The 26,694-nt window shown below is 59.9% G+C and overlaps 5 protein-coding genes and 1 non-coding gene across 8 annotated transcripts; 4 read left to right on the forward strand and 2 right to left on the reverse strand.

The window, feature by feature from the left end:
- Nucleotides 1-1,822: 1,822 nt before the first annotated feature.
- Nucleotides 1,823-2,744, forward strand: LOC117647337 (uncharacterized transmembrane protein DDB_G0289901-like). Its single transcript, XM_034389057.1, has one exon. The coding sequence runs from the start codon at nucleotides 1,823-1,825 to the stop codon at nucleotides 2,462-2,464; it is 642 nt and encodes a 213-aa protein (XP_034244948.1). The 3' UTR covers nucleotides 2,465-2,744.
- Nucleotides 2,745-3,595: 851 nt separating this feature from the next.
- Nucleotides 3,596-14,724, reverse strand: LOC117647235 (protein masquerade). Of its 3 annotated transcripts, none has more exons than XM_034388886.1 (11): nucleotides 14,403-14,724; nucleotides 11,672-11,791; nucleotides 8,059-8,256; nucleotides 7,837-7,992; nucleotides 7,506-7,754; nucleotides 7,207-7,401; nucleotides 6,193-6,555; nucleotides 5,392-6,115; nucleotides 4,973-5,250; nucleotides 4,708-4,862; nucleotides 3,596-4,268 (listed from the first exon to the last, which is right to left on the reverse strand). In XM_034388886.1, the coding sequence occupies exons 2-11, from the start codon at nucleotides 11,772-11,774 to the stop codon at nucleotides 4,101-4,103; spliced, it is 2,589 nt and encodes an 862-aa protein (XP_034244777.1). In that variant the 5' UTR covers nucleotides 11,775-11,791; nucleotides 14,403-14,724; the 3' UTR covers nucleotides 3,596-4,100. The 3 variants fall into 3 exon arrangements, with proteins under 3 accessions (XP_034244777.1, XP_034244779.1, XP_034244776.1); XM_034388888.1 differs by lacking the exon at nucleotides 14,403-14,724 and adding an exon at nucleotides 11,880-11,969; XM_034388885.1 differs by lacking the exons at nucleotides 11,672-11,791; nucleotides 14,403-14,724 and adding an exon at nucleotides 9,556-10,253.
- Nucleotides 14,725-16,497: 1,773 nt separating this feature from the next.
- Nucleotides 16,498-18,873, reverse strand: LOC117647079 (mitochondrial amidoxime reducing component 2-like). The gene is made up of 7 exons (XM_034388587.1): nucleotides 18,736-18,873; nucleotides 17,808-18,033; nucleotides 17,556-17,741; nucleotides 17,300-17,480; nucleotides 17,021-17,223; nucleotides 16,877-16,951; nucleotides 16,498-16,799 (listed from the first exon to the last, which is right to left on the reverse strand). The coding sequence occupies exons 1-7, from the start codon at nucleotides 18,758-18,760 to the stop codon at nucleotides 16,664-16,666; spliced, it is 1,032 nt and encodes a 343-aa protein (XP_034244478.1). The 5' UTR covers nucleotides 18,761-18,873; the 3' UTR covers nucleotides 16,498-16,663.
- A 609-nt stretch (nucleotides 18,874-19,482) lies between these two features.
- LOC117647338 (cytochrome P450 4C1-like) lies at nucleotides 19,483-21,191 on the forward strand. The gene is made up of 3 exons (XM_034389058.1): nucleotides 19,483-19,755; nucleotides 19,801-20,487; nucleotides 20,589-21,191. Exons 1-3 carry the CDS (start codon nucleotides 19,483-19,485, stop codon nucleotides 21,189-21,191), a joined length of 1,563 nt encoding a protein of 520 aa, XP_034244949.1.
- Nucleotides 21,192-21,491: 300 nt separating this feature from the next.
- Trnas-uga lies at nucleotides 21,492-21,573 on the forward strand. Its single transcript has one exon. It is a non-coding gene; the product is annotated as a tRNA-Ser (tRNA).
- A 429-nt stretch (nucleotides 21,574-22,002) lies between these two features.
- On the forward strand, nucleotides 22,003-25,563 carry LOC117647078 (methionine synthase reductase). The gene is made up of 10 exons (XM_034388586.1): nucleotides 22,003-22,226; nucleotides 22,616-22,762; nucleotides 22,848-23,090; nucleotides 23,169-23,397; nucleotides 23,483-23,685; nucleotides 23,765-23,867; nucleotides 23,951-24,059; nucleotides 24,134-24,224; nucleotides 24,306-24,444; nucleotides 24,523-25,563. Exons 1-10 carry the CDS (start codon nucleotides 22,152-22,154, stop codon nucleotides 24,723-24,725), a joined length of 1,542 nt encoding a protein of 513 aa, XP_034244477.1. The 5' UTR covers nucleotides 22,003-22,151; the 3' UTR covers nucleotides 24,726-25,563.
- The last annotated feature ends 1,131 nt before the right edge of the window (nucleotides 25,564-26,694 follow it).

Consider the following 26,694-nt stretch of genomic DNA (forward strand, 5'->3'; position numbering starts at 1 on the left):
GGGCACTGCCGCCACTCCCCGAGGGAGCGCCCCATGTCCGTCTCCACGCTCGTCAAGGCCGTCAAGGCCGCCCCTGGGCGCGGCGTCGACGCCCCCCTCCCCGCCCTGCCCAAGTCCTGCCCCTCCCCCGGCCGCCCGCCCCGGCCCCCCCACCTGCACACCTATAAAAAGCTGGATCGCCCCGGAGGACATGACTATTCCACTCTCGCACTCGGCCCCCGGCACACGTCCGCCGCACGCAGCAACATGAGGGTCTTGGTGAGTACCTCGCATCGGTGTGCTTCGAGCAGGGGATCGGCAACAACATGAGCCATATTCGTAAATCAAATCAAATCAACAAACAAAAATTTGAAAAATAAAAGCAGAATTGAAGGCTACAGTATATTCAGTGTTTACATTTTGAAGGGATTGCTGACTAGGCTGTCTGAGCATGAAAATTGTGCTGGATTTCTTCTGTTAAATATTTTGACTAGTTACAGGAGGGACCGATTCGCCCCTCGCGCAAAACTGCCTAAAAACTTTCCAAAAAAATCTGCCTTAAAAACTGCCTAAAAACTGTCAGCCAGCCCGCTCCACGTTTTTCGTAGCTTTGACCAGTAGAACTAGTAAGGAGCGGCGCTGGAGGTCGTGCCAAAAGACACCAAGAGGCGCCAAGAGGTTGCCCCACCCACGGGGCGCCTTGCGGAACCCTTGCTCCTAGGTCCAGCTCCAGGCTCGGACTGACCAGGGCAGACAGGCAGAAAAATCTGCCGGGGCCTTCGGGTTTGGGGCCAGTAACGCCACAAAGTTGGTCAAAAAGTGATGGAATCTCCGAAAGTAGCCGTTTTTGCTGAATTTGGGTGGCCACTGTGTCCAATCTAGTCGCCGTAAAAGGCCTCCCTCGACGTCCTAGTATTCTTAAGACCCTACTCTTTCATGCCCTGTATCGGGAAGACGTTGACCACAACGATTTTGGCTTTGACCGCAACGATTTTCCGGCCAAGTTGGTCAAAAATTGGTCGAATCTCGGAAATCTTGCTGATTTTGCTGACTTTGGGTGGCCACTGTGTCCATTCTAGTCGCCGTAAAAGGCTCCTACGTCCTAGTATTTTAAACCTACTCTTTCATGCCCTTATCGAGACGTTGACCCAACGATTTTGGCTTTGACCGCACGATTTTCCGACCAAGTTGGTCAAAGGGTCGACTCGAATTGCTGATTTTGCTGACTTTGGGTGGCCACTGTGTCCAATCTAGTTGCGTAAAAGGCCTCCTCGACGTCCTAGTTCTTAAGACCCTACTCTTTCATGCCCTGTATCAGGAAGACGTTGACCGCACGATTTGGCTTTGACCGCACGGTTTTCCGACCAAGTGGTCAAAAATGGTCGAATCTCGAAATTTGCTGATTGCTGACTTTGGTGGCCACTGTGTCCATCTAGTTGCCGTAAAAGGCTTCCCTCGAAGCTAGTTCTTAAGACCCTACTCTTTCATACCCTGAATCGAAGGCTACTGACCGCAAATAGTTTGGGAGCGGTAGCCTCACAAAGTTGGTCATGAAGGGTAAAAACATAATGATGATCGGGGGCCCTTTGCGGTCTTATCCGCCGGAGCCTTTTGGGGGCCAGTCCGAGCCTGTCCAGCTCGTCATCGCCGAGGTAGTCCGCGCCGTGTATGCAGTGTGGGAAGCATGCCGGGTCGGCGGCGGCCGAGGCCGGGGCATCCCGCCGAGGTCCTCGGTGACCGCGAAGCGCACGAAGTGAACCCATCCCACGGCGCGTCGCGACGCGTCCCCCAAAACGCCCAGACCCTCGTCACCTTCAAGTTCCCCGGCGTGTTGCAGGTCGCGATGGTGCTGTGCGGCGTGGTGGCCGTCCACGCTGGCGGCTGGAGCTCTGGCGGCTCCGGCGGCTACGGCTCCGGCGGCTGGAGCTCCGGCGGCTACGGCGGCGGCTACGGCTCCGGCGGCTGGAGCTCCGGGGGCGGCTGGAAGAGCTCCGGAGGCTGGCCGTCCGGAGGCGGCTACAGCTCCGGCTGGTCCTCCCCGGTCATCAAGTCCTCGGGCTGGAGCAGCCCGTCCTACTCCTCGGGATGGTCGTCTCCCGCCGTCATCAAGTCCTCCGGCTGGTCCTCCGGCGGCGGCTGGCCCTCGTCCTCCTACTCTTCCGGCAGCTCCGGCTGGTCTTCCCCGTCGTACTCGTCGGGCTGGTCCTCCCCGTCCTACTCCTCGGGCTACAAGTCCTCCGGCTGGTCCTCCCCGTCCTACTCCTCGGGCTGGTCCTCACCGTCCTACTCCTCCGGCTGGTCTTCCCCGTCCTACTCCTCGGGCTACAAGTCCTCCGGCTGGTCGTCCCCGTCCTACTCCTCGGGCTGGTCCTCCCCGTCCTACTCCTCCGGGTCCTACTCCTCCGGCGGCTGGCCGTCTGCCTCCTCGGGCTGGTCCTCTCCGTCCTACTCCTCCGGGGGCTCCGGCTGGTCCTCGGGTTGGTAAACCGCCCCCCGACTGCATCGAGCCGAACAGCCATCCTCACCTCATCTCATTATAACAAGTATCGAGTGAAAAAAAAAAGAGTGCAGGTCGTCTTGAAATTCAATTCTTATTTATTTTGCGTGAATTAATTCCATGCGAGTTCATCGCAGTGTCCCTGTGTTCCAAACGGTGGGAAATGAGTTACCATTGTTTACCATGCGTGTCCTTTTGTCATGTGATAGTCTTCAGAGTACCTGTGTATAAATTATGCCTTACTTCGCACCAGAAAAAAAATAAAATCTTGTGTAATATAAACTAAAAATTGTATTTTTTTCTGTTTGGCTGGCACTGGGAGTTCCCTTTCGAGCCGCCTCTGGCAGGGCACTAGGATTTACATGTCTCGCTCCTGGCACCCATTACTCCCGCGCTTCGCTTCAATTAAATGTAACGAGGGTTGACGAACTTTCCCCGCCCGGCCTTCTGTTGTTGTGAGGTTCGCTGGAAAATGGGAAAGGTTCCGGTGAGAAACAAAATGACCTAAAATAGCTTGAGTTTAATAATTTAAATTTATTAAAAATAATAATTTAGGCATAATAACAATACTGGGTCGCCGGTAGAGGTGATGGGAACAATTCACAAAAATAGCTCGCTGATAAGACAAAGGCAAAGGAAACTAGACAAATACATAATGTACAAAAATACAAAAACAATCCCTTACATAAACATACATAAATACACGCTCTCACTTGGGTCCATACTCTGCATTCACCCACCCACCCACACCCGCCCAAACACCCACCGAACCCACCCAGGTCACTCACACACTCGCACTGGCACTCACACACAGACACACACACACACACACACTCGCACAGTCACGTAGATACACTCGAACTCACACTCACTCACACACACGCACTTCCATTCTCGTCTGATTTGCACTCGAGTTTGTTTTTAGCGAGCCATTTTCGCATGGCGACAGTACTCGGGAAATGCCGTTTCCCACTTCCCCGTCACCGTGACCCGCCTTCAGGCTGTCGGGCGGGCAACCCGGTCCGGACCCCCGTCCTAATATCTGACGGGAACGTTCCGACTTCACTGTACAATTCCAAGCCAGTCAGGGGGCTTCAACTCGCCGTCCACTAGGCGCCACATTTTCAATTTTTTTTTTATCGTGGCCGAACGAGAAACCAGGGCGCTTCAACGGAACACCAACATACCCCTTCAGCACTCTCTCTCGCTCCACACTTCTCGTCGTCAGAAATGGAAAAGGTCTCGGCGGTTGAACACATCGTGGTTTCAGGTCGCGGTTCCAAATTCGGGCTGTCTGCGTGGCAGTGGCGCGCTGAGCTCAAAGCACCACACCTGCAATACTTTTTTTGATTTTCCGTTTCACATTGTGCCGGCCGGCGCTGCCCTGACGGCCAGGACCGGGCCGGACCGGCGCGCTTCCGGAATCAGTCGAGTTCCTTCCGGGCGCCCGGAGCAGCCCGGAGCGCGGCCAGTGCAGCGGCCGGCCGAATCCGCACGCCAGACTCCTCCCGTCAGTCTTTTGGTCACACGTCCCGCAGACCCTCCGCCGCCGAAGGAAAAGGGAATAGAGATGCACGCAGAAAGTTGAAAGCACAGTGTGAGGCCGTCAGGGGCCTCTGGGTCTCTAGAGGTTGTTGACGCTGATGATCTGGTTGATCCAGCCGATGAAGGAGGACACCTTGACGTACACGCCGGGCACGTCGACGCGGCCGCAGCCGAAGCCCCAGGACACCAGGCCGGCCAGCTCGTAGAAGCCGTCGTCCTGGCACACCAGCGGGCCGCCGCCGTCGCCCTGCAACACGCACAGCGGCAGGGTCAAGCAGTGTCGACGCACAAACGACTTCAGTGGCGCCTGCGGAGCGCGGGTAGGCAAACCTTCCGACGCCACTGCGACGCAGGCGGGCCCGCTCACGGGCGCTCGGCCGTTCGCCCGCCACGCCAGTGTTGCCCCTTAAGTGGGCGAAAATCCCCATGATGCACTGGAGCCAATCTCAGACTGGCCACTTGGCAATGTCTGAACACCTGCCAAGTGCAAGTTCTAGTGGGCTGGCTGAGGTTGGCAATGCTACCCGACTTTGAACGCCAGTGCACCGTGGTGATTTTTGCCAGCGAGTGGCAACACTGCCTGCGATCGGCGTGGGTCGAAAGACGGCACTCCACCTTTGATTTTCTTTCTTTTTAATTGAAAAAGTTTGTGAGTGCAAGGGCAAAGTAAAAGCGGACAGGCTCACCTGACAGGCATCGTTGCCCGCCTCGCCGCCGGCGCAGAAGCTGCTCGCCGGCAGGATGAAGATCTTCTCCGTGACGGCGTTGATCTTGCGGATGCACTCGGCGTCGCTCACGATGGGGATCTCGGCCTCGCGGACCCGCAGAGGGATCGGACCGGCTGAAAGACAAAAAGGGGATCAGACACGACGGAACGCGGAACGCGAAGCGGGGATTGGAAGTAACGCGAAGCCGGGCGGAGCCGGGCCTCGGAGTCAAGTCTGGACTTACATTCGCCCATGTATCCGTAGCCGGTGACGGTACACCGCTTGCCGGCGGTCTGGCCCACGCCCCGCGCGGGCAGGCACACCAGGCACACGCCGCCGCCCAGCTCGGCCTGGCCGTGCAGCTTGAGGAGGGCCACGTCGTGGTCCAGCGTCTGCGAGTTGTGGTTGTGGTGGATGTAGGTGGTGGCCACGCGCAGCGTCTGCGCGCCCGCCGAACCGTACTTGCGCGTCAGGTCGTGGTCGCCGACGCGCACGTAGATGGAGTCACCCGAGCGCACGATGCTGCGAGGGTTGGGGCAGGTCAGGGCAGGGCGCTCGGACGGAGTGAGGGAGGCGCCTGCAAAGCTTGGCCGTCTGGCGAGCCAAAAGCCAAGCTTCGCAGTTGCCTCTCGTTCAAACAGCACAACCGATCGTCGTACTCACTTGGTGACACAGTGCGCGGCGGTCAGCACCCACTGCGTGCCGATCAGGGCTCCGCCGCACAGATACTGGTTCAGGGAGTTGATGAGGGCGACCTGCCAGCACCACTCGGCGGGCTCGGCGTCGTCGCCGCCCACCACCCTGCCACCGCGGGTGCGCGGTGCCAGGCTGCGTCCCTCGCGGAGCAGCGCGGCGAAGCTCGGGTCCTGCTCCAGCTCGGCCGGCGCCCACTGGGACGGCGTCGACGCCTCGGCCACGACGGGCGGGCGCGGGTGGTCCGTGGCCCTGGCGCGCGCGGTGCCCTTCACGCCGCACACGTACTTGCTGTAGACTGCGGGCCTCGGCGTCGTGGACGTCGTCGGCGGCAGTGCCGGCGTCATCAGCGGCCCGGACACTGGCGGGACGTGCGCGGAGGGGCCCGGCGGCGGCAGTGGCGGCGGCATGGGTGGCCTGCGCGCCGGCGGCCGGTACGGCAGCACGGTGTCGTTCCTGTTGGAGGCGGGCGGGGGCGGCGCCGCGAAGGCCGGGGGGCCGTACTTGGGCGGGCCCAGGCCGGACAGCGTCGGCGTGCCTCCGCCCAGGTGGTTCGTGTCGCCGTCCGCGTCGCCGCCGCCAGCGCTGCCGCCGCCCAGCTTGAGGTCCAGCGTCTCGTGGATGATGGACTTGGGGGCGCAGCACTGCGTGCCCGCCTTGCGGCACTTGAACAGCTCCGTCATCTCAGCGTTGCCTGCGGACATGCAAGCGCGCCGTCATAGAAACTTTGCGGGGCTGATGCTCTTAAGGTGTGCTTAAGGTGGTACTCACGGAAGCAGGTGAAGGACAAGTAGGTGACGATGCATGAGCCGGGGCAGTCGGGCCGGTCGTCCCTGGGCGCGGGCGTGGTGGTCGTGGTGGTCGTCGTCGTGGTGGTGGGCTTGGGGCGCGGCCGGTTGTCGCAGCACACGGAGCCCCTCTGGCAGGTGGACGTGTGAGGCACCAGGACGGACGGCCGCTCGCAGAAGCCGGACATGATGGCCAGCAGGCAGAAGCCGGGGCAGCGCGGCAGCGGCGAGTGTGTCGTGGTGGTGGTGGAGGGCCTCCTGGTGGTGGCCATCGTCGTGGTGGTGGGCGCCGACGTGGGGCTGCCGCCCGAGGGCGAGCCGGGGCGCGTCTGTCCAGGAGGAGGCCCTGCACAGCGAGCAGAACGTCAATTTCCTTTCGTGAAGCCGTGTGTTACTGTATCAGGTGAAAACTAGGATGGTGGTCATCTCTCAACGAGTGAGACAGGAATTTTCAGGAGGTTGTTTTTCTGGGTTTTGGTTTTGAACGTGTTGCTTTCTGACTTTACACAGGTTGCTCTTTGCCTAACTTTCAGGCGGTTTTCTGGGGGCGAAAAACAGTAGTCGCGTCGCGTCGCTGCGCACTTGGGCGACACGGCACGGCGGCACGGCACGCCCGGCGAGCGGGTCCCATGGCGTCACCTCACTCCGCACCTGTACGCCGTGCTAGCCATGCCCTACCGCTTACCGCTTATGCGTCTCATCGCCAGCCTCTTTGGCTGGGCGTGGCGGGCGGGGCGGGCGGGGCAGGCGGGGCTCGGTGGCAGACGGCACGGGGGAGGGGCGGGGCGGGGCGGGGTGTGGCGGGGCCGGGGCGTCGACCTCGCTGACCGCGTTCCCGATCTACCATTGGACTTAACTGGAGGCCGGCTGCGGCCGCGCTGTCCGCGCTACCGGCGTGTCCGCGCCGTCCGCGTGTCGGGGACGAGCCGACCGAGTCCAGTGAATCTACCGCAGGCCGTCGTGGTGGTCAGGCCATGGTCATGGTGGGTGTACTCACGGGGGGCCGCCTCCACGGGGTTGGTGATGCAGCACGAGTCGTCGCCGCCGGGGCAGGTGGCGTCCAGGTCCACCTCGTCGCAGAACAGCGAGAACAGCCCGCTCACGCACTCGCCCTTGCACGGCCGGTGCAGCGGCCGCATGGAGGACGGCGGCGGCTGCTTGGGGCTGTCCGTCGTCCTCGGTGGCGGCGACGCTGCCGCAGTCAACAAGGCACAGAGACAGGTTAGCCGACGGCTCATCGGGCTTCCCCCGGCTTTTCGTTTGCTTTCGCGCGAACCTGTTGCCAAAGGGACGTACCGGTGGAGGTCGGCGGCGCCGGGGTGGTGGTGGTGGACGTGGTGGTCGTGGTGGAGCTGCCGGCCGGCGGACGGGTCCTCGTCGAGTTGCGGTCCATGATGACGAGGCTGGGCGGCGGCGCGTCGTCGCCGAACACGTCCTTGGACACGCAGCACTTGAGCGACGGCTTGCACAGGTCGGCCACGTTGAGCACGGCCTCGCAGTAGTCGGAAATGCGCTCGGCCACGCAGACGCCCGGGCACGTGCGCACTGCAACAGGCGCACTGTTAGAGGGACTTCCCCGGGACGTCCCCGCCACTGCCGCGCCGCACTGCGCCACTGCGGCACTGACCTGCCCCATCCTTGGTGGTGGCCGCGTCAGACGCGGCCGTCGTCTGCTCGGGCCGCTTGGTCGTCTTCACCGCCGCGGTGGTGGTCGACGGGGTGGTGGTCGTCGTCGTGGTGGTCGTGCTCGGTGGCGGCGGCGGCTTCTTGGTCTTGGCCGGCACTGCGACAAAGGACGCGTTATCAAGGCACATTGGTGGCGCGGCAGGTCGCCTGCCATGGGACTCACCAGGAGTGGGCTTCGCGGCGGGCTGAGCCTCGGCCTGAGTCTGGTTGGCGGGGGCCTGGTCCACGCAGCATCTCATGGACGGCGACGGGCAGGCCACGTCCTCCAGGACCTGGTAGCAGATGAGGGTGGCGAGGGTGTGCACGCAGACGCCGGGGCAGTCCTTGCTCTCCGCCGTGTTGGTGATGGTGTCCAGGAGACCTGCGGCACACAGACGAAACGGTGAGTGGTGTCTTAAACACAGAGCGACCAGACGAAAATTAGGAATCGCGCCCAATCCTTTGACTGTCAAAACTGCAGATCTGTCATGCGGTGATGGGCAACCTATATCAGACACAATCGTGGGAAAACATAAGCACCATGCCGATGCGGCGATGCGGCGATGCGGCGATGCGGCCGAGCGCGCGGCAAACTTGAAACATGCGTCTCCGAGTCTTCGTCCCCGCTCTCCCCGCCGCGATGCCACGATGCCGCTTGCTGATTCCACTTCGCATCATTCGGCAGAACAAACAGTGCTGTTGCTGCGGCCGCGGCGTGGCCGTGGCCGTGGCCGTGGGAGGAGCATGCTGACCTACATTTCGCCGGCCGCGCCGTGGCCGCGCCCCGCGCCGCGTTTTGGCGGGAACTCTCATTGGCCGCGCACTGCTCGAGCTGCTGTCTCCGAACCGCAGTTACTTTGACGTCATTTTCGAGAAGGCTGAATGACTTTGACGTGGCAGTGGTGCATCATTCTGAAGTCACTTCCGTATGCGATGTTTTATGTCAGTTAAGTCCAAACTGGCATCAAAGTGACCAAGGCCTCGACATCATTTTGAATTTTCTGCTCTCCTTGTGGGAAAGCGCTGCCGCCGCGAGCCTCGTGCCTCCGCCGCCGAAAACGGAGGGGAGCCGCGCGGCGCCGCGTGCGTGTTCGTGTTCGTGCGTCCGGACGGCCGTCGGGGTTCCTGGATATGTAACGGTGCGTGCGTACCTTCACCGGCTCACGGCACTGGCCATTGGTGGCGTGGGCGCGCGGCCGGGCGGCGCGGCGGCGGTCAGACAGTCATGCGGTGGCGGGGCAAAAAAGCGGATAAAACACGTCCGAGTAGGACGCCTATCTCGCTCTCGCACGGTACGGTGCACTTGATCGAGGCGGGGCGAATAGGCGGTGCGGTACGTCCCGGCGCGGCCGAGCGCTGCGGCAGGATACGCGACACCGCAGACTTGTGACCTACTGCTTCACGTCCTGGCGGGGCGGGGCTGGGGCGGGGCGGGGCGGGGCGGGGCGGGGCGGGGCGGGGCGGGGCGGGGTGGGGCGGGGCGGGGCGGCAGGCATGTAGCGATTCATTCTCATGCAAAAAGGTGGGCATGCGCTGCGAGGCGACGCTGGGCGGCGGCGGTCTTTGCACTTCGTACAGTACTTGCAGTACTTGCAGTACTTGCAGAGAGCCAGGCATCAAGTTCTGGAGGCGGTCGTCTAGCAGGCAATGCAGTCCGTGCGGTGCATCGTTGTGGACTCACTGCTGTCCGCCCGGGGAGCTTGTCCAGCTTGTCCAGCTTGTCGTGCTCGGGGGCCGCCGCGGACGTCCTGCGCCGGGGCGCCGCCGACGGCCACCATGCGCCTCCTCCTCCCGGCCATCAAGGACGGCGCCGGGGTGGTCGGCGCGAACCACGAGGCGATGTCGGTGAACTCGAGGGGCGTCGCCGGTAGCGACTTGTTGAACGTCAAGTACACCATCTTGCCCGGCTCGCAGTGCTTGCCCAGGGACTGCAGGATGCCCTTCACCTCCTGCTTGAGCGCGTCGCAGTGCAGCACCACCTCGCGGGAGACGTCTCGCCTCTGGCGGCGCAGCGCGCGCAGCGGCACCGGCGTGGGCTGGTCCTCCTCGTCCTCGTCGTAGTCCTCGTCCTCGTCGCCCTGCACCAGGACGGCCACGGGCTTGACGGGGTTGCCCGTGGTGGGGTAGTGGATGCGGTAGCCTTGCGGGCAGCCGGTGCCCAGGTAGCGGATGTACGCCGCGGAGCCGTCCGTGGGCGCGCAGTCGAACCACTGGCTCTGCGCTCCGCGACGCCGCCGACTCAGCGCGGGCTCCGCGGACGAGGGCACTTCGGCGGGGAGCTCGTCGCCGGAGCTGTCCTCCTCGGCGGAGTCCCTGGGCGGCACCGCGCCCTCGTGCGAGTCACCGTACAGCTGCCAGCGGCCGAGCCCCAGCCCCGGCAGCACGATGGGGGAGTTGGGGTTGCCCGCGGCCGGCAGCCGGTCCTTGTGGCGGCGCGCGGACCGGCCGTGCACGTCGCGGTCGCGCTGCGGCGTGCAGCGCTTGTCCTTGCAGGGCACTTCCTCCTCGTCCTCCTCGTCGGCGTCGTCGTCGCCCTCGGCCTGCTCGCCGGACTGCTTCGGCGGGACGCCGTCGTCGTCCGCGTCCGGCAGGTCGCGCGGGTAGCGGGGCCGGGTGTGGACGTCGCGGACGTCGAAGTCGTAGTCAGGCTCCTCCTGGCTCACAGACTCGGAGGACTCGATGTGCACGCAGAAGTAGTCGCCGTCGTCGTCCCTGAACCACACGTGACGCATCACGTTGTCCTCCGCGCTGCTCACGCTCGCGCTGCGGCGGCCGACGTCCTCGCTCGCGCCCAGGGACTCCGCTGTGCCAATCGAACACAATCGAACATCGAACAAACGAGCCCCATTGTGGCATGTAAGCGCCCTGGGGTCGGACAGGCCGAGCGCGAGCCCACCCCAGGGACGCTGACGCGCTGACGCCGGATGACAGGTCTTGCCGGGCCTCGCCGGGCCTTGCCGCCACGGGGTCCCATTGGGTGTCCTTCCCCGGCGGGCCGGCCGGGCCCAGACGGCTGACAGGTTCACGCTATCCACATTCCTCCTATCGACACCCCCCTCCCTTTCCCCGCGGTGCTGCGCGGTGCGGCGCGTCCCGTTAGCCATGGAAAAGTGACGTCATAGACCGTTACATTCATGCGTTTACTATGCGCCTTGTTTTGCGGGTCTGCCTAAAAGGGAAGGCGAACGGACGCCCGGCCGCTCGCCGGCAGACGGGCGGACAGACAGACAGACAGACAGACAGACAGACAGACAGACAGACAGACAGACAGACAGACAGACAGACAGGCGACCAGGGCAGACGACTTGGTACACGACACGGCATTCCCTTTCCTCGGAGGCATTGATTCAACAGCAGGCCCGTTGCCCTATTCACACTCCCCTGCCACAAATCGCGACCTCTCCCCCCCCCCCCCCCCCCCCCTCTCTCCCGGCCGCAGCATCTCCCTTTCTATCTCCGCCGTAATATTTTCGCCTGGCCGGGCTCCTCCGCGCGACTCCGCCGCCGTGCCGCCGTCGGCGAGTCGGATCCAACTGGATTAGATTGGCTCGAGGCGTGGGCGCGGGAGCCAGCGGGGGCGAGCGAGAGGGATAGAGGGCGGAAGGTGAGGGCCGGATGGCACCGGACAGACTTAGTAAACATCGGTAAACATGGAGTACAGTGTCCCGGCAGTCCGAGCCTGGAGAAAAACATTTCAATTTTTCCGACCGTTCCATCCCTTGTGAATACCTCGTCAATCAGGAATGTTTTGGTCCGCGGCCCGATTACGCCGCCAGGGCGTTGAGGGGGATGCTTACCCGAGAAGAAGGTGGACGCCAGGGAGTCATCTTGGCCAGAAGCCAGGCCGACTGCGCAAGCCAGGCAAGCCAGCCCGAGGAAGCGGAGCGCTGGGGGCCTCATGGTGGGCCGGGCGCCCCCTGCAACGAATAACAACACGATGTATGACCCAAAGCAGCAACAACAGCAAGGGCACAGGGTCCGCGGACGGCAGCCGGCCGGGGTCACCTTGAGCGCCTTGAGCGCCTTGAGCAGGAGGAGCTCCAGAGGAGGATGCCGATTCAAACTCGGCGCCTCCACCAACTGGCCGGAACAATGTTGACACGGCGGCTGAATGGAGCCAGCTGCCCGCTGTTCCTGCAGGACCTGTTGTAAGCCCCGGTCATTGATACTAGCCCGGGTTGGCGAGGCCGGGTCCGGGGCCGGGCGGTCCGAGGCCGGGCGGCGAGGCAGGCCGAGCCGAGGCAAAGCCAAGGCAAAGCCAAGGCGAAGGCAAGGCCGCCCAAATGCACGCCAAGGCAGTTCAATCCGGCATCCCTACTCCCGGCGTGGGTCGGCCAGGTCCGCTGCTGGAATCCCTGACGCCCCGCCACGCCCCGCCACGCCCCGCCACGCCCTGCCCCCGGCCCGCTGAGGTGTGAGCAGAGCAGGTGGGAGTAGGGGGCGGGGGGAGGGGGACAAGACGCCATGTAACGGGATCGCCGGCAAGGAGGGGCGGGACCAGGGAAGGGGGGCGGAGCGGGGCGGAGACGGCGGCCGGCCGGCGAGTCCACCACACACTCACACACTCGCACGGACGAGGTGACCGCGTGCAGTGTATGTGACAAAAGTCGGAGGGGCGCGGGGCGTTTGTGATGGTAATAGCCGTGGGGCGGTTCTCTAGCGGGAGGAGTCTCCCGGCTCAAATTTGGACGCAGCCGTGTAACATTGCGTCATAGCCTTTCATTCAATCGGAGCGGAGATTCCGGAGCGCTACGTTTGGACTTTCGGACGCAGGAGACTCAAACGCGGGAGTCTCGTAGGCGACTGTGTCATCGGCAACAGAGGGGAGCCAATCCGTCTCCCCTGCTTACACCTGTCCAGCTGAGCGATGCCGAGGGATCTCTGTCTCTCTGTCTCTGTCGCACTCATGGGGCGGCCTGGGGCGGCCCGCCGTTGGGGTACGATGGTGCGAGAGAGACAGAGCGTCGACGCGATGCCTTCGGTGCTCTCCTCATCCACCTCATAGCACCTACTGACTCAGTCCGCGCTCGCCTCGTTCGTTGGTGTTTTTGTTTTTATTTTTTTCCGGCGAGGCCGAGTTACAGTGCGACGTAATAGCCGGCCGCCTGTTGTGTCCGTGTCCCTTCAACCGGTTGGTCACCTTACTGGAATAAAGTAATAAACGAGAGCAATGGGTCTGCTGCTCTCGCTTTCCGCCTTCGCGCCGCTCAAAAGTGTGCGACTGCGACGCAACGACGCAGCACGCGACCTGTAGCCTGCAGTGCAGGCACGGCAGCCACCGGACGCCAGCGCCTGGAGGACCTGGAGGACCTGGACCACCTGGAGGACCTGGAGGACCTGGAGGACCTGGAGGACCTGGAGGGCCTGGAGGACCTGGAGGACCTGGAGGACCTGGAGGACCTGGAGGGCCTGGAGGACCTAGTGGACCTGGAGGACCTGGAGGACCTGGAGGACCTGGAGGACCTGGAGGACCTGGAAGACCTGGAGGACCTGGAGGACCTGGAGGACCCGAAGGACCTGGAGGACCTGGAGGCGCGTCGCGATGTTCAATGCTCACTTGAATTCCCATGGCTGCACCCAGCTGCCTCCACTGAGACTATGGCACTCTGGCTCCATGTACTTCACAGTATTCCCGGAATGGGTTGAGTTTCGAGTCTAACGGACTATAAGCATGAGGTATTCCTTGGGTCCTTGATTTGGGGGCAGACGTGATAAGTACATTCTCTCTCACTCACTCTCTCGCACACACACCAACACACGCGCTTGTCGAACACGTAGGCCAATCAGCGCGGGCAAATAAGCCGATGGATACTTCCTCCATTTTGTAAGATTAAGCACCTGGTTTCGGAATTTGCCTGCGTGAGGGCGATGAACCTGCGAGCCATTCCATTGGCGGCGACACGGCGGGGCGCGGCGGGGCGCGGTGGGGCGTGGCGCGGGGCGGGGCGGGGCGGGGCGGGGCGGGGCGGGGTAGGGCGCTCGTGGGGACACTTTGGACGCCAAGCGCCGCGACGTGCCGCGACACGGCTGGACACGGCGACGGCTTGGATGAAAGGAGCCGCCACTGTGGCACTAGGGAATGCCTTGTCCGGGCGGCCTGCTCGGCGGCCTGCCTGCCAGAGGTTTGCTCTCGGCGTGGGTTGTGCCGCTGTGCGTGCCCCGCGTGCTCCGCGACCTCGTGCGCGGCCACGGCCACGGCCAGGGTGACGGTGTTGGCGCTCGCCGCGTTCACGGCCAGGGCCGCGGGAACACTGCAGCGCGGGCCACGGGGTCGTCGTCGCCACAAAGGGGCAAGCACTTTCACACGTTACACTTCGCAAAGTCGGTCACCCTCCAGTGTCTCCAAGGAAGGGCCTGGCTTGATCGCAGGTCGCGGGTCGTGGGGTCGCAGGGGCCGGCGTGTGGGGTCGGAGGGCGGCTGAGCTAGGTGGCTGAAGGATGTTAGGCCTGGGTTCTGCGAGGGTTCAATCCGGCCGCCGTTTCGGGGTTCGCGGGTTTTGATTGGCGTGGACAGTGGCGTGGACTCACCTGGGCGGGTAACGCCAATGCTTCGAGGCGTCGAGGCGTGGCGCCGCGGAGTGGCGATGCGTCGCGTTGCGTTCTGTTGCGTTGACGCCGGCGTCGCTGTGCTCTGCGACGTGACTCGCGGCTTTGCCGCCGAACGCGCCGAACCGCGGCGGTCAAGGAAGAGGGCCAAGGACTCCAAGGACTCCAAGGACTCCAAGGACTCCGGCCCGGCTGGCCCACGGCTTGCCCTCGTCAAGGCTCGCTTCGAGGACCGTGGTGGCTGTGGCGGCTGTCCCGGCAGGGCGCGGCGGCACGCGGCTCCGCTCGGCTCGGCCCGGCGGGGCTTAACTTACTTGGTAGCGGTGCGTCCGCGCGTCCGCGTCCGTGCACGCGTAAGGCTCGCGAGGAACTGACACTGACGGGGACGGGACGCTACGCTACGCTCGGTGGCCGACGCGCCGGGGACGGTCCCGGACGCTTGGCCGGGATCGGTGGGGCAGCCCAGGCAGCCCTGCCCGGCCGCTCTGCCCCTTGGGGCCGCCGTGCCCGGCCATGCCCGGCCATGCCATGCCGCGGCGTGGCGGGGCGTGGCGGGGTGTAGCCGGGCGTGGCCATCATGGCGTAGCGCAGCGCCGCGCTCCTCTGCCACGTCCCTCTGCGCTGCTCTCTGCTCCACTCCGCGCCGCCACGCCCCACCTGGAGGGCCCCACCAGTGGGCCCCACCACGCCCTGCACCTGCCGCGCGGCCCTGCGTCGCCCTGCCCGGCCTTGTTGGAGTGGCGCAGGGCGGGGCGGGTGGCGGCAGTAGGCAGTGGCACGATGCGCGCGCCCCAGCCACCCCCTGCCCCGAAGGCGCCCGAAGGGCTTTACAGTGGCGGCGTCAGACTCGCGCCTTGCTCGTTCTTTTTCAGCTTTTCCCTTCTCGCCCCCGCGTGGGCCAGATAAGGTGGAGGATGGAGGAACAGACTGTCGCTTGTCGCTGGCCGCGGCCAGGGTGGCAGGGCAGGGCGGTGGCGTTGATGAGCTCGAGGACGTCCCGCCGCCTCGCCTCGCCCGGAACGCACCTCGGCGTCTCAATTCAAAGGCTAGGCTGCCGCGCTCGCCGCGCTGGGCCTCTGGGTCGTCGTCGTCGTCGCCGCCGCCGCCGGGTCGCGCAATTCAGTCCCATTGAACCGCGGCCAGGACCCCGGGGCAGGTCCTGGAGTGGTCCTGGAGTGGTCCTGGCTGCCTGCACCCGGTTATCCTATTGAGCGAATTGGCGACGCGTCCGACCGGCCGCCGCCCGCGTGTGCCCGCGTCAGCCGTGGTGGTGGCCGTGGCGGTGGCCGTGCTATCGTGAGCAGAGTTTACACGGGACTCACGGACTCCTACCATCTTTGGCCCCAAAACGTTCGCTTTGACAGAGTTGAAAAATTCTTCCAGTGCAGCTTTTGAGAAGAGTCCACTCGGAGGACAGGCTACCCAATCGTCGCCGTCGTCTAGAATGGGCCTAGATGCGACCAGCTGGCACAGTGGGCCAGAAGACCGGTGGAGGCGGCCAAAACTCTAGACGCGTTTTGAGCTCCAGAGTTGCTACATGGGACTCGAAGCAAACGTGTGACCCCACCAATGGATTGCTCTCCTAACGAGGAATCCATTGGTGGGGTCATACGGTCGATTCGAGCATTGTTTAGAGACTCTGGAGCTCAAAACGCGTCTAGAGTTTTGGCCGCCTGCACCGGTCTTCTGGCCCACTGTGTGTGACCAGCAGAGTGACACGATGGACACGACGGGGCCAAGGGCGGTTCAGTTTGCTGAATGAGAGCCGGGCTGAGCGCCTTTCAGTTAACCAGGTCAGGTTACTTGTGTGGCAGTCGCGCAGCAGTTAAGGCCAGATTAACAGCTGCCACATGCTGGCGGGAACAGTCTGGTCGCTCCGACAAGACTTCGCTGGGTATTTTGCCTGTCCCGCGGAGCCTCACGCTGCCGCCCGCGCGTCCGAGGGTAGGCAACCCAACAGACGCCGCTTGGGCTGCCGAGCAGGAGGGGTTGCCTACTCGCAGGGGGAGGCCATTGCCCAGGCATCCTGAGTTGTTTTGTGAGAGTGGGGGTGGGGGAATAAGTTCCAGGGCACAAGTAACTGTTGAAAATTTATTTTAACCCACTCACCCGATGACAGTTTGTCACCTACCAACATAATCGCACAGGGCAGCACGAAAAATAAACAATACTTAATTTCGGCTTAACAGGGAATGTGATCTTAGAACTAGGTGCGTTTCAGGGCGTGCAGGGCGGCGAGGTGCTCACGGGTACACGTGCACGGCGTCGTTGAGGGAGATCTCGCCCTGCTTCACGATAGCCATCCTGATCCCCATGACGGGCGCGTGGCTGTCTTCGGGGGGCATCAGCGCCCTCTGCGCGGGGGTCGGGTGGCGGAACCTGTAGCAAACGAGTTCACCGTCGTCAGCAACAAGCCCGCGGTTCGGCAGGGTCGAGGTTCAGGGGGATAGACTTACTTCCTGAGAGTGGCCAGCGGCTCGGTGGCGGGTGACTTAACTCCGGTCTCCGGGTCAACGGTGGTCAGGATGCACCTGTGGAGGGACGAGTTTTAAGCAAGCAATTGACTCCGCGTTGGCGACGAAGAAGTGCGCGAGCCTCACCTGCCGCATGGCATGATCACCTTGAAGACGGCCTGGCCGATGCGCACCCACTGCCAGGCGTCCTCCTCGAAGGCGGCCGGCCCGTCCACCACGAAGTTGGGTCGGAAGTTGAGCGAGCTGACGGGCACCTGGAGCTTCTCGTTGAGCGCGTCGAGGGACGAGCGGACGATCACGTGGTACGCCGTCTCGTCCGCGAAGATGCCCTGCAACACCACACCAGCGTCTTGGAGGCGAGATCGCGGACGCGGGTTGGAGGTTCGAGCCCCGGCGGGTACTTACGTTGATGCCGCGCGCCCTCTTGGTGACTCCGCGGCGGTCCGTGCGCTGCCAGGGGTAGAAGGTGAGGCGCAGGTCCGCGGCGGCGGAGGCCTCGGGGTGCGCGGGGGTCACGGCGACCTTCCGGATGAAGGCCGCGGCCTCGTCGCCGCAGTCCACTGCGGACACGGTGGAGTGCCAGATCCTGCCGCAGCGCCACACCATCCCGTCAACACTCAGCCCGCCGTCGCAGCGCCGGCGCAACAAGTAAACTACTTACGCGACCTTCCGGCCAGAGTGCGCCTTGAGCTCGGTGGTGTCCAGGATCAGGGGCTTGTCCACCAGCGAGCTGCGCAACTCCATGACGCCCTCCTTGCCCGCCACGGGCGAGACGGACACGGTCAGCAGGCCGGGGTGGGAGCGCCCAGTGACGGCGCGGCCAGTGCGATCAATCGCCATGAAAGACCTGGAAAACAGGACAGTCGTTACCCCCAGTCTGGGCGGGCTCGACTCCGTCAACCTGGACGCCTACCTGTCCCGGAGAAGTCCCAGGGCGGGCCCGGCCTCGTCGGCCAGCATCTTGTCGCTGCTGACGGGCTTGCCCGACTTGAGGGGGAACAAGTTGAGGGTGGAGACGGTGCCGACGCGCCGCCAGTCCGACTCCGCGGGGGTCTTGTCCTCGAGCAGCTTGCGCGCCACCGCCACCCCCAGCACCGCGGCGCCCGCGGCAGCCACGGCCGCCACCGCCACGGTGCGGCCTGCCGGCACAACAACACGATCATCAACAACAACACAATCGTCAACAACAAACGCACAACCAAGCCGTCACTCGTTGACGTGTCCAGCGTGGCTTTGACGGGCTCGACTGACATTTATGCAGTGATGCCCGGCTCCTCCCTCGTCGCCACGCGTTTGGAAAGTCTAACGCGACCGGCGTGCGGGGGAAAGGAATTAGTCTTTCCGACTGTACCGCGCAGACTCTAACTCACAGACGGTCCCTCGTTATCTCGTTTAACGCCCTCCCCCTCCTCTTCCACATCGGTGACACGGCGACCCCGTCGAGGAACGCTGACGGCGTGCTGGCTGCGTCCGAGACGGCACCCAAACCCAAACAGACGCCTCCCGCGGCGCCAAGCGCGGTGCGGCCCGCGGCCTGCGCAGCTGATTCGTGTTGCACGTTTTAAAAGAAACGCGCCCGCCTGTTTCACCGCGAAACTCGCATGTACGGCAAGTGAATCGCCTAGGATAACACACACGGCAGCCTTGTCTAATCTCGGCGCTTCGCGAGTCCTCGGTTGACATATCACCACATTCCGCGACATACTACTACGTAATCGGCCTCCTTCGGCCTTGAATGAACGACCCAATAGCACACTGGATTGAGGCGTCAATAATTCTTGATTCACCGTGTTGCTGGCGGTTCGTCGCTGTCATGAAATCAAAACAAACGACGTACTTACCAGACACGTTATCAGAGGAAATCATTTTCAGCTTCTCGGCGCGGTGCTGCGGTCGGAGTACAGTGGACCGTCCTCAACTCTCAACTGAAGAAACCCAGCCCGGCCCGGTCCGCCTGCTTGTGCTGCTGCCTGGCTGCCGCTGCCTGCCGCTGTCTGCTGGCTTGACTGGCCGGCCGAACCGGCGCTCGCAAGGCCGTGAAGGCTGTCGCCGAAAACGACGCCGGGACGGCCGGGACGACGCAGGCTAGCCAGCCAGGCAAGAGATAACTTTGAACGCGTACCCGCGGGGGCTCTACCCGCGAACCGGTCCCCCTGCCTGGCCGGGCGCTCCTGCGGCCCGTGCTAGTGTAGTGGGCCGATCGGGTGACGGCGAGGATGGCGCCGCCACGGCGGCGGAGGTGGTCAACGACAGTGCAGTAGTGGGTCGTAAGCCGACCGTCCTGCGAAAATAAATTGTAGTTTGGGACCGTTTGCGATTACAATAAATGCAGCAGTTTTCAGTCGAGACTTGGGTCATCCGGGTTGGCGGATGCGCCACAGGTGTGTGTGCGGGGTGCGGGGCGGGGCGTCCGCGCTTTCGCCACCGCTGTCGGGGCCCTTGCGGGGCCCTCGCGGGGCCGCGACCGCGGGGCAGTGACTCGGGTCACACGGGGCGCCGGGACGGCGGGGTCATCGGCCACCCCAGCCCCGGTGCAACAAAAGGCACGCCGTCAACCAGGCTGGTGACAGTCCGGGACGCACCTCGCGATGGCAGCCTTGTTGGCGGTACTGCTGCTTGTGTCCGGAGTGCTGGCCGCCGTGTACACGCTGCGCTCCTCCGTGGTCCGCGTCGTCCGCGTCTCACTGGACCTGCTCCGCGCCCGGCGGTTGACGGCGTCCCTGCCGGGCCCCAGCCTCTTCCAGGACGGGCTGATCCCGCGCGGTGGCGGCGGCGCGTACGCGTCCATGACGGCGCTGTGCGGCGCCATGGCCAAGCAGGGCTCTGTGTTCCGCGTGTGCGTCGGCCCCATGACCCTGGTGGTGCTGCTGCAGGTCCGCGACGTGGAGGCCGTGCTGTCGAGCCAGCGCCTCGCGGCCAAGTCCGTGGTGTACTCGGCCCTGGAGCCGCTGCTGGGCCGGGGGCTGGCCACGCTGCACGGCGCGGCGTGGCGGCGACACCGTAAGGCCATCACGCCCAGCCTGCACCTGGACATCCTGCGCGACTTCGTGCCCGCCTTCCACCGGCACGCCGTGGGGCTGGCCGACGCGCTGCTGCGCCACGACGGCTGCGTGCTGGACGTGGTGCCGCTCTGCGGCCACTGTGCCAACTCCGCCATCATGGAGACCGTCATGTCCACGGACGTGCCCGACGGCGACGAGGGGCTGCGCGAGTTCCTTGGCGCCATCCCCAAGGCGCAGAGGGCCTTCATGCTGCGCTCCGGCAAGCCCTGGCTGCTCATCGACAGGGTCTTCGCCTTCCACAAGCGCTTCCCCGAGTACGCGCGCGCCAAGGCGGCACTGGACGGCTTCACCAGCCGCATCATCCGCGCCAAGAAGCAGGCCCTCGCCAACAAGGCCTCGCGAGCGCGCCGCCGCATGGCCTTCCTGGACCACCTGCTGCAGTCGGAGGAGGGCGCCAGCCTGGACGACCTGGAGATCGCCGAGGAGGTCAAGACCCTGGTGTCCATTGGGTCCTCCTCCTCCATGGAGACGCTCAGCCTCATCATCCTGACCCTGGCCATCCGCCAGGACGTGCAGCAGAAGCTGTGGCAGGTGCGCACAGCCTAAAACCCGGTCGGGAAAGCACCGCCTTCCTGCGATTAGGAGCCGTACATAAATTAATTAAATACCGCGAATCCCGTGCATGCCCGAAGCCTTATTCTCATAATGAATTTGCAGTATTTCCATTTGGCCCCCCGCTCTTTCTGAACGGCCCGCCATGTGTTGTGCCGCAGGAGGTGGTGGACGTGCTCGGCGAGGACGTGTCGCGGCCGCTGACCCCGGACGACATGCCGCACCTGCAGTACACCGAGTGCGTGGTGAAGGAGGTGCTGCGCTACTACAGCGTAGTGCCCTTGTTCGGGCGCCGCGTGCGCGAGGACGTGGTGCTGCCGTCGGGGACGCTGGTGCCGCGGGGCTGCCAGCTCATGTTCTGGCTGCCGCACGTGCACCGCAGCGCCGAGCTGTTCGAGCGCCCGGACGACTTCGACCCGGACCGCTTCCTGCCCGAGACGTCGCGCGGCCGCCACCCCTTCGCCTTCGTGCCCTTCAGCGCGGGGCCGCGGAACTGCGTGGGCCAGCGCTACGCCATCATGTTCCTCAAGGCGGCCGTCGCCGCGCTCGCGCCCAGGGTGCGCTTCGAGGTGCCCGACGACGGCCCGCGCTGCACCCAGGACGTGCCGCTCAACCTCAACCTCACCACCAACGTGCGGGGCGGGGTCAAGGTGCGCGTGTGTCGGCGGGGGCCTTCCTTCTGACGATCACTGAGTTGTGCCGGATGGACCCTAGCACCTGCTGGACTTCCCTGGTCTCGTTCGCAGCCGTAGCTTTGGCCGAAAGCTGCCCCGAAAGTGGAAATGGCGCCAAAGGTTTGCAGGGAATCCCTTCCGTTTCCCGCCAAGTTTTCCCCGCAGGGCCCCGTCGGGTGGCGCCCTCTGCGAGGCGGCTGCCGAAGCAGACAGTCGGGCCGCCACCCGAATCTGCCCGAACAGGGCACGAATACCTCACAGGCCTCGCAGGCCGTGGCCGGGTGTGTTTTGACGCCGACCATCCTATGTGCTGTGGTGTCCGAGTGGTTAAGGAGTTGGACTTGAAATCCAATGGGTTCTACCCGCACAGGTTCGAACCCTGTCCGCAGCGGATCATATTTTAGTTGCGGCGTTTAGTTTTAGCGCTGCCGGAGTACATCCGGGCATAATGTATGTTATGTTTGTACTCAAGGTAGAAGTTATTCTGTGATATTAATGTCATTATTGTTACATTCAAATAATGAGTCTGGAATTTATTTTAATTGCACACTCAAAATAAAATTTCATGTGTTTGCTCCGCAAATAAATAAATGTGGAAATGACTTCTTTGCTTTTCTCCTACGTACTGAAAATGATAAAGAACATTATAGTTCGAGTCCAAATCTCAGCTTGTAGAGCTTTATCACAATATTAGAGTGTGTACGTTTGAATTTCGCCCGCCAGGATCTCGGGCTTAGCTTCTTTTACTGCGCATAAGCGTCTTTGACTGCAAATAACCGTTTAATGCTCGCTTCCCCTCCCCCTTCCCCCTCCCCTCTTCTTTTTCGTCTGCTCCCGACACGCAGTTCGCACGCTTTGTCTTCTGCTGTCTCGTCTCGTCTGCTACCCACGCGTGCGGCCAGCTCGTACTCCTCGAGCCAGTTTTAATGTTGTTTAAGGAAGATCTGTATTAGACACTGCTCTGCCGCCATGGACGGGCTTCCGAAACTCCCCGCAGAGTACTTGGAAGTCAACTACGACGTTAGTGAGGCACCGGCAAGTGCGGTAGGTCGCGGTTTCACAGTGTGTCATTGCCCGTCCGATCGGCCGATCGATAATCCCTTCACTTTTCGGCATGCTTCGAGGCACACTAAAAGAAATGAGCATTCTTTACAACGTCATTGACCATTCAAAGTAGAAGCTCAACGCGACGCGGTCGCATTTGTATGTTGGGTCCGTCGTCACTTAGGTTATACTCAACAGGGCCTATGCTGGAAGTCCTTTGTTCAAGTTGTGAAAGTAGTCATGTATTTTAGACCAACAATATTTTTATAAATAACAAACAGTGTCATCTAGAACAGTATCGAAGTCTCTCGCGTTTTTCTTTTAAGGCTTGTGTTGTGTAATCCTTGAATGAGTCACCAAAAAATGATTTTCTGTTCCCTGCATCCCAGCGTACTCCATTACCTGCCATTGGTCAGATTAAAGCCCCTCTTCCATTTGGTGTTTCGGACATTTATTGGGCAGATGTGGTCTCTGCCAACTGTCTCACGTCAGGTGATGATGTTAAAAAGGTTTACGATTTAGTCTTGGATGTGAAGGTAAAACATTCTGCTATTCATTTCTTGGTTCTGCTCTTACAGAGATCAAAAGTCTATACAGTTTTCTTTTTTTTTTTCCAAACAGAACTTTCCTCACACCCTGGTGCCTGGGGATACCATTGGAATTTGTCCTCGAAATAATTCTGAGGAAGTAGAAAAATTACTGGATCGCCTTGGGGTGAAAGATCATTTGGATATAATGTGCCAAATTAGTGTGAGGGCTGATTGTGGTAAGAAAAAGGCCTCTGTTCCCCCTCACATCCCAGAAGTTTCTACTTTGAGGGAAATATTTGAATCTTGCCTAGATCTCCACGCTGTTCCAAAAAAGGTAAGGAATTCACATTCTGCAACCATGCAATCATTGAGTCAATCGTATTCATCCCTCACGTGTTTTCACCAATTGCAGCTTTTCATCCGAGCTTTACTAGAATACACCTCAGATCCCGAAGACCATGAAAGTCTGAGTGAATTATGTAGTCGCAAGGGCGATGGATACACTGAGTGGATTGCATCTGGTCGTAGTTATTTGGAGGCCCTCTTGCAGGACCATCGCTCTTGTCTGCCTCCCATCAATGTTGTTCTCGAGCACATGCCACGCTTGCTGCCTAGACCCTATTCTATTGCATATTTTTCTGGTAAAATTCATTCTTGTTTATCCTATTTATAAATAGTTTCCTCAAAGGAGTTACCTACAATAATAATGATATAAATAATTTCCAGGCGAAGCTGAAACGCATGTACACATAGCGTTTTCGTTAACTGAGTTTATCATTCCGGGCGGAAAGAGGAGAGGAGTGTGCACGGGCTGGCTTGAAACTCTGACAGCACCTTTAAGGCGCACCAGCGATGGTGAAGCTGAAGCTGCTCTATGCAGCCAGGTAGAAGCCCTAAGTTTATCACCTGAGGGAAAACCCTCCATCCAGGTCTGTGTTACATAATAAACAGCTCAAGATCCAAGCCAAAAAACATCGTGTAACATTTTATTTTTTCAATTTGTCTTAGATTCCAATATTTATGCGGGCCAGTAGTTTTTTCCATGCTCCAGCGGATTTAAGTCGTCCTGTGATAATGATTGGACCAGGTGTTGGAGTTGCTCCATTTGTTGGTAAGCCATCTTCGTCTAAAATTTTGTTGGGATATTAAGTAGAAAATCAAAAATAACCAATTGCCAAATGTTTTCTTTTCCAGGATTTTTGCAGCAGAGAGAAAAGCAGCTGAAGGACAAAAATCTTATTAAAGTCAGTCGGTGCTGGTTATTTTATGGCTGTCGGTATCCCCTCAGGGATATGATTTACAGGTAAATTAAGGCAATGTCTGTTGAACTGTTTCTAACTGCATTTTACCCAACTGTGACTGTCTCTTTCTTTTCAGCAATGAGATCAAGAAACATGTATTAAATGGGACTCTGGACAGGTATATGGTGGCACACTCTAGGGACAAGTCTTCACCAAAATATGTGCAGGTATTGAAAGCACTTCTGCCTTTTGAAAAGTGGGTAACTTTTAAAGAAATGATCAAATTTTTTTTTCTAATTTTTTGTCAGGATAATATAAGACTTCACCTTCAAGACGTGTGTCAGATGATCCTGGAAGAAGATGCATACATTTTTGTGTGCGGTGATGCAGCTGGCATGGCGAGGGATGTGTTAAGTGTGATCCGTGATTCTATTGCCAAGTACAAAAGTAAGCACAGTGACAGGAGTTCCATTTAAATATTCCTCTGAACTAAGTGTACTGATATTTCTTTAAAATTTAACTCAGATATACCTAAGACAGAGGCACAAAAAATTTTGATGGAGCTGCAGGCTGCAGGAAGATATAAAGAAGACACGTGGACTGTGCAGGACGATGCCGTTCGGATGTACAGCAAAGCAATGGCTGATGACAAGAAGCGCCAAGAAATGAATAATGCAATTGTTGCTTCTGGTCCTGAACAAACATTTGTTGTTTGTGATGTTGTATGACATCAGCTTTCCAAGGTCTTCTCACTTATCCGAGGGGCACCTCGGAATGAGTAGGCCTTGTCCTGTTCGTCAGGAAGATTTAAAATAGATTCTCAAAAGGGTTGACCTCTTATTGTGAATCTGGATAATGAGAAATGTTCTCTCACTACCTGGTAATCCTTGTGAATCAGGAATTTTACCTGACATTCTGCTTGAATCTTTAGTTACCTGAATTTTAAAGTTTATCATTTATGAACTTTTAAGACTTAACTTAAGACCATAAGAGTGCTAAATGCTCTCTTTAAAAATTAACATTAAAGTGAAGCTAATTTGAGCTTATTGTAACTTTCTATTGTGAAATGAAATGTTTCTAATTGATACCTATCATGTTTACCATTCTAGGTGTTTATGAAGTGTTAATAAAACAGAGGCCAATGAATAGAAAAATAATTTAAGTTGTTTTGTTTCAAAGAATTTACAATCACATCACATTTTGTTTTCTTCTTTCATAAAAGGCCTCACATATCAAAGTATGATATGTCCCATTTTAACTTTCATTTTTATGTTATAGAGAGGATTCTCATAGCTTCTTCTGTTTTTTTTAAATGCTATTGAGTCAAGATCTACCATTTGACATTTGTCTTTCTTACTACATTTTACTCTATTGTGCCTAAATCTCCTTACTTTCAGTGTTTCTGACTTTTGTACTATTAAGTGCTTGTAACATAATTTACGAATCTTTACCATTGGACAGTATTTTTAGATGATTGTAAGTGAAGAAGATTCCTTAACAAGATTTGCGTGCATGTGACATGGTTCATGCTGTCGTGAAAAATAAAGGATCTAATGAAAATGTAGATTTGACTTAAATGACTTTTTTAATTATAAACAACAAACAATGACAATATCAACAAAAATGTACAATAATTTCAACAATAACAATCAGGGAATGGAAAACAGTAATTCTAGGAAATATTCATGGGTTGAGGAGGGGCGGTCATGCCCTCACAAGAAGGAAAGAAACAGGAACTGCAATCTCAAAGAGATCCTGCAAGAACACATTTTCAATAAAATAGTGTTGGATCGTCTACAAACAACAAATTATATACTTTAAAAAGGATACACAAAGAAGGTGAAGAGTGTGTGCCAATGAGAATATTCCTGTCTTCAATTACTTTAAATTAAAAGTGTCACATGATATCACAAAAGAGAAGTTTTTAAATTACCTTCCCCGTATCTTAAACAAGTGCTATATAAAATCACATAAAACAATATTAACATAACAGTATATTGGCTCTACAAAAGATCAGTCTCAGTGAGTAAACAAGGCGAAAGAGGGGGTGGCGGAACTCCGGCACTGGTTCTGGTGGGCGGCGACACGCGGCGACCACCGACCTACACCCCGGAGGCCAGCACCTCGTCGAACACTCGCTCGTTCTCGCTTCGGTCCAGCATGTACTTGGGCAGGGACATCTTGAGCGCGCGGTCGAACACGGGTTTGGTCTCCTCCGTGAACATGCCGTCGTCTGGGCCCTGCCCCAGGCCCTCGGGCTCCACCACCTCCTCTTCGTCGTCCTGGAGATCCTCCTTCTCTTCGTCGTCGTCCTCGGCCTCAGCCTGGGCCTGCTCTGCCGGCTCTGCCGCGCGCTGCTGCCGCGACTTGGCACCGCCCTTGGCGCTTGGGGTGGTGGGGGCGGCCACCGCGCTGGGGGCGTTGTTGGAGGCGGCAGCGCGCGCGGTGGCGGTACGTGGCGGCGCCGCAGTCGTGGTAGCAGTAGCGTCAGTCACCTTGGATGACGCCACAGCCTTGGGTGGCGGTCCGGGCTGCTTAAAGGCCGAGGACTGGTGGTAGGCAAGGTGGCTCTGCTTTGGCTCGGACGCGGCCACGAACATGCACTCCTCGTGTTGCATTCCTTTCTTGTCCACGCACTGGTAGCACGTCATCTTGTCCTTCTCCACCTTGGTGCAGTCGGACCGGTCCTTCTGCTGG

Source organism: Thrips palmi, unplaced genomic scaffold (assembly GCF_012932325.1).
Source record: "Thrips palmi isolate BJ-2018 unplaced genomic scaffold, TpBJ-2018v1 HiC_scaffold_2, whole genome shotgun sequence".
Taxonomy (NCBI): Eukaryota; Metazoa; Arthropoda; class Insecta; order Thysanoptera; family Thripidae; genus Thrips; species Thrips palmi.

Excerpts from the sequence above, each read along its gene's own strand:
- LOC117647337 (XM_034389057.1), top strand. The coding sequence starts at position 1,823 with ATGGTGCTGTGCGGCGTGGTGGCCGTCCACGCTGGCGGCTGGAGCTCT.
- LOC117647235 (XM_034388885.1), bottom strand. The coding sequence starts at position 9,772 with ATGGTGTACTTGACGTTCAACAAGTCGCTACCGGCGACGCCCCTCGAG. Across the intron at positions 7,993-8,058 it reads CGCCGCGAAGCCCACTCCTG|TGCCGGCCAAGACCAAGAAG; the intron begins GTGAGTCCCATG and ends CCTTTGTCGCAG. Across the intron at positions 5,251-5,391 it reads GCCGCGCACTGTGTCACCAA|CATCGTGCGCTCGGGTGACT; the intron begins GTGAGTACGACG and ends CAACCCTCGCAG.
- LOC117647079 (XM_034388587.1), bottom strand. The coding sequence starts at position 18,760 with ATGATTTCCTCTGATAACGTGTCTG. Across the intron at positions 18,034-18,735 it reads TTCCTCTGATAACGTGTCTG|GCCGCACCGTGGCGGTGGCG; the intron begins GTAAGTACGTCG and ends TTGTGCCGGCAG. Across the intron at positions 16,800-16,876 it reads CCGCTGGCCACTCTCAGGAA|GTTCCGCCACCCGACCCCCG; the intron begins GTAAGTCTATCC and ends CGTTTGCTACAG.
- LOC117647338 (XM_034389058.1), top strand. The coding sequence starts at position 19,483 with ATGGCAGCCTTGTTGGCGGTACTGCTGCTTGTGTCCGGAGTGCTGGCC. Across the intron at positions 19,756-19,800 it reads TCGGCCCCATGACCCTGGTG|CGCCTCGCGGCCAAGTCCGT; the intron begins GTGCTGCTGCAG and ends CTGTCGAGCCAG. Across the intron at positions 20,488-20,588 it reads TGCAGCAGAAGCTGTGGCAG|CCTTATTCTCATAATGAATT; the intron begins GTGCGCACAGCC and ends GCATGCCCGAAG.
- LOC117647078 (XM_034388586.1), top strand. The coding sequence starts at position 22,152 with ATGGACGGGCTTCCGAAACTCCCCGCAGAGTACTTGGAAGTCAACTAC. Across the intron at positions 22,763-22,847 it reads ATTTAGTCTTGGATGTGAAG|AACTTTCCTCACACCCTGGT; the intron begins GTAAAACATTCT and ends TTTTCCAAACAG. Across the intron at positions 24,225-24,305 it reads CTTCACCAAAATATGTGCAG|GATAATATAAGACTTCACCT; the intron begins GTATTGAAAGCA and ends ATTTTTTGTCAG.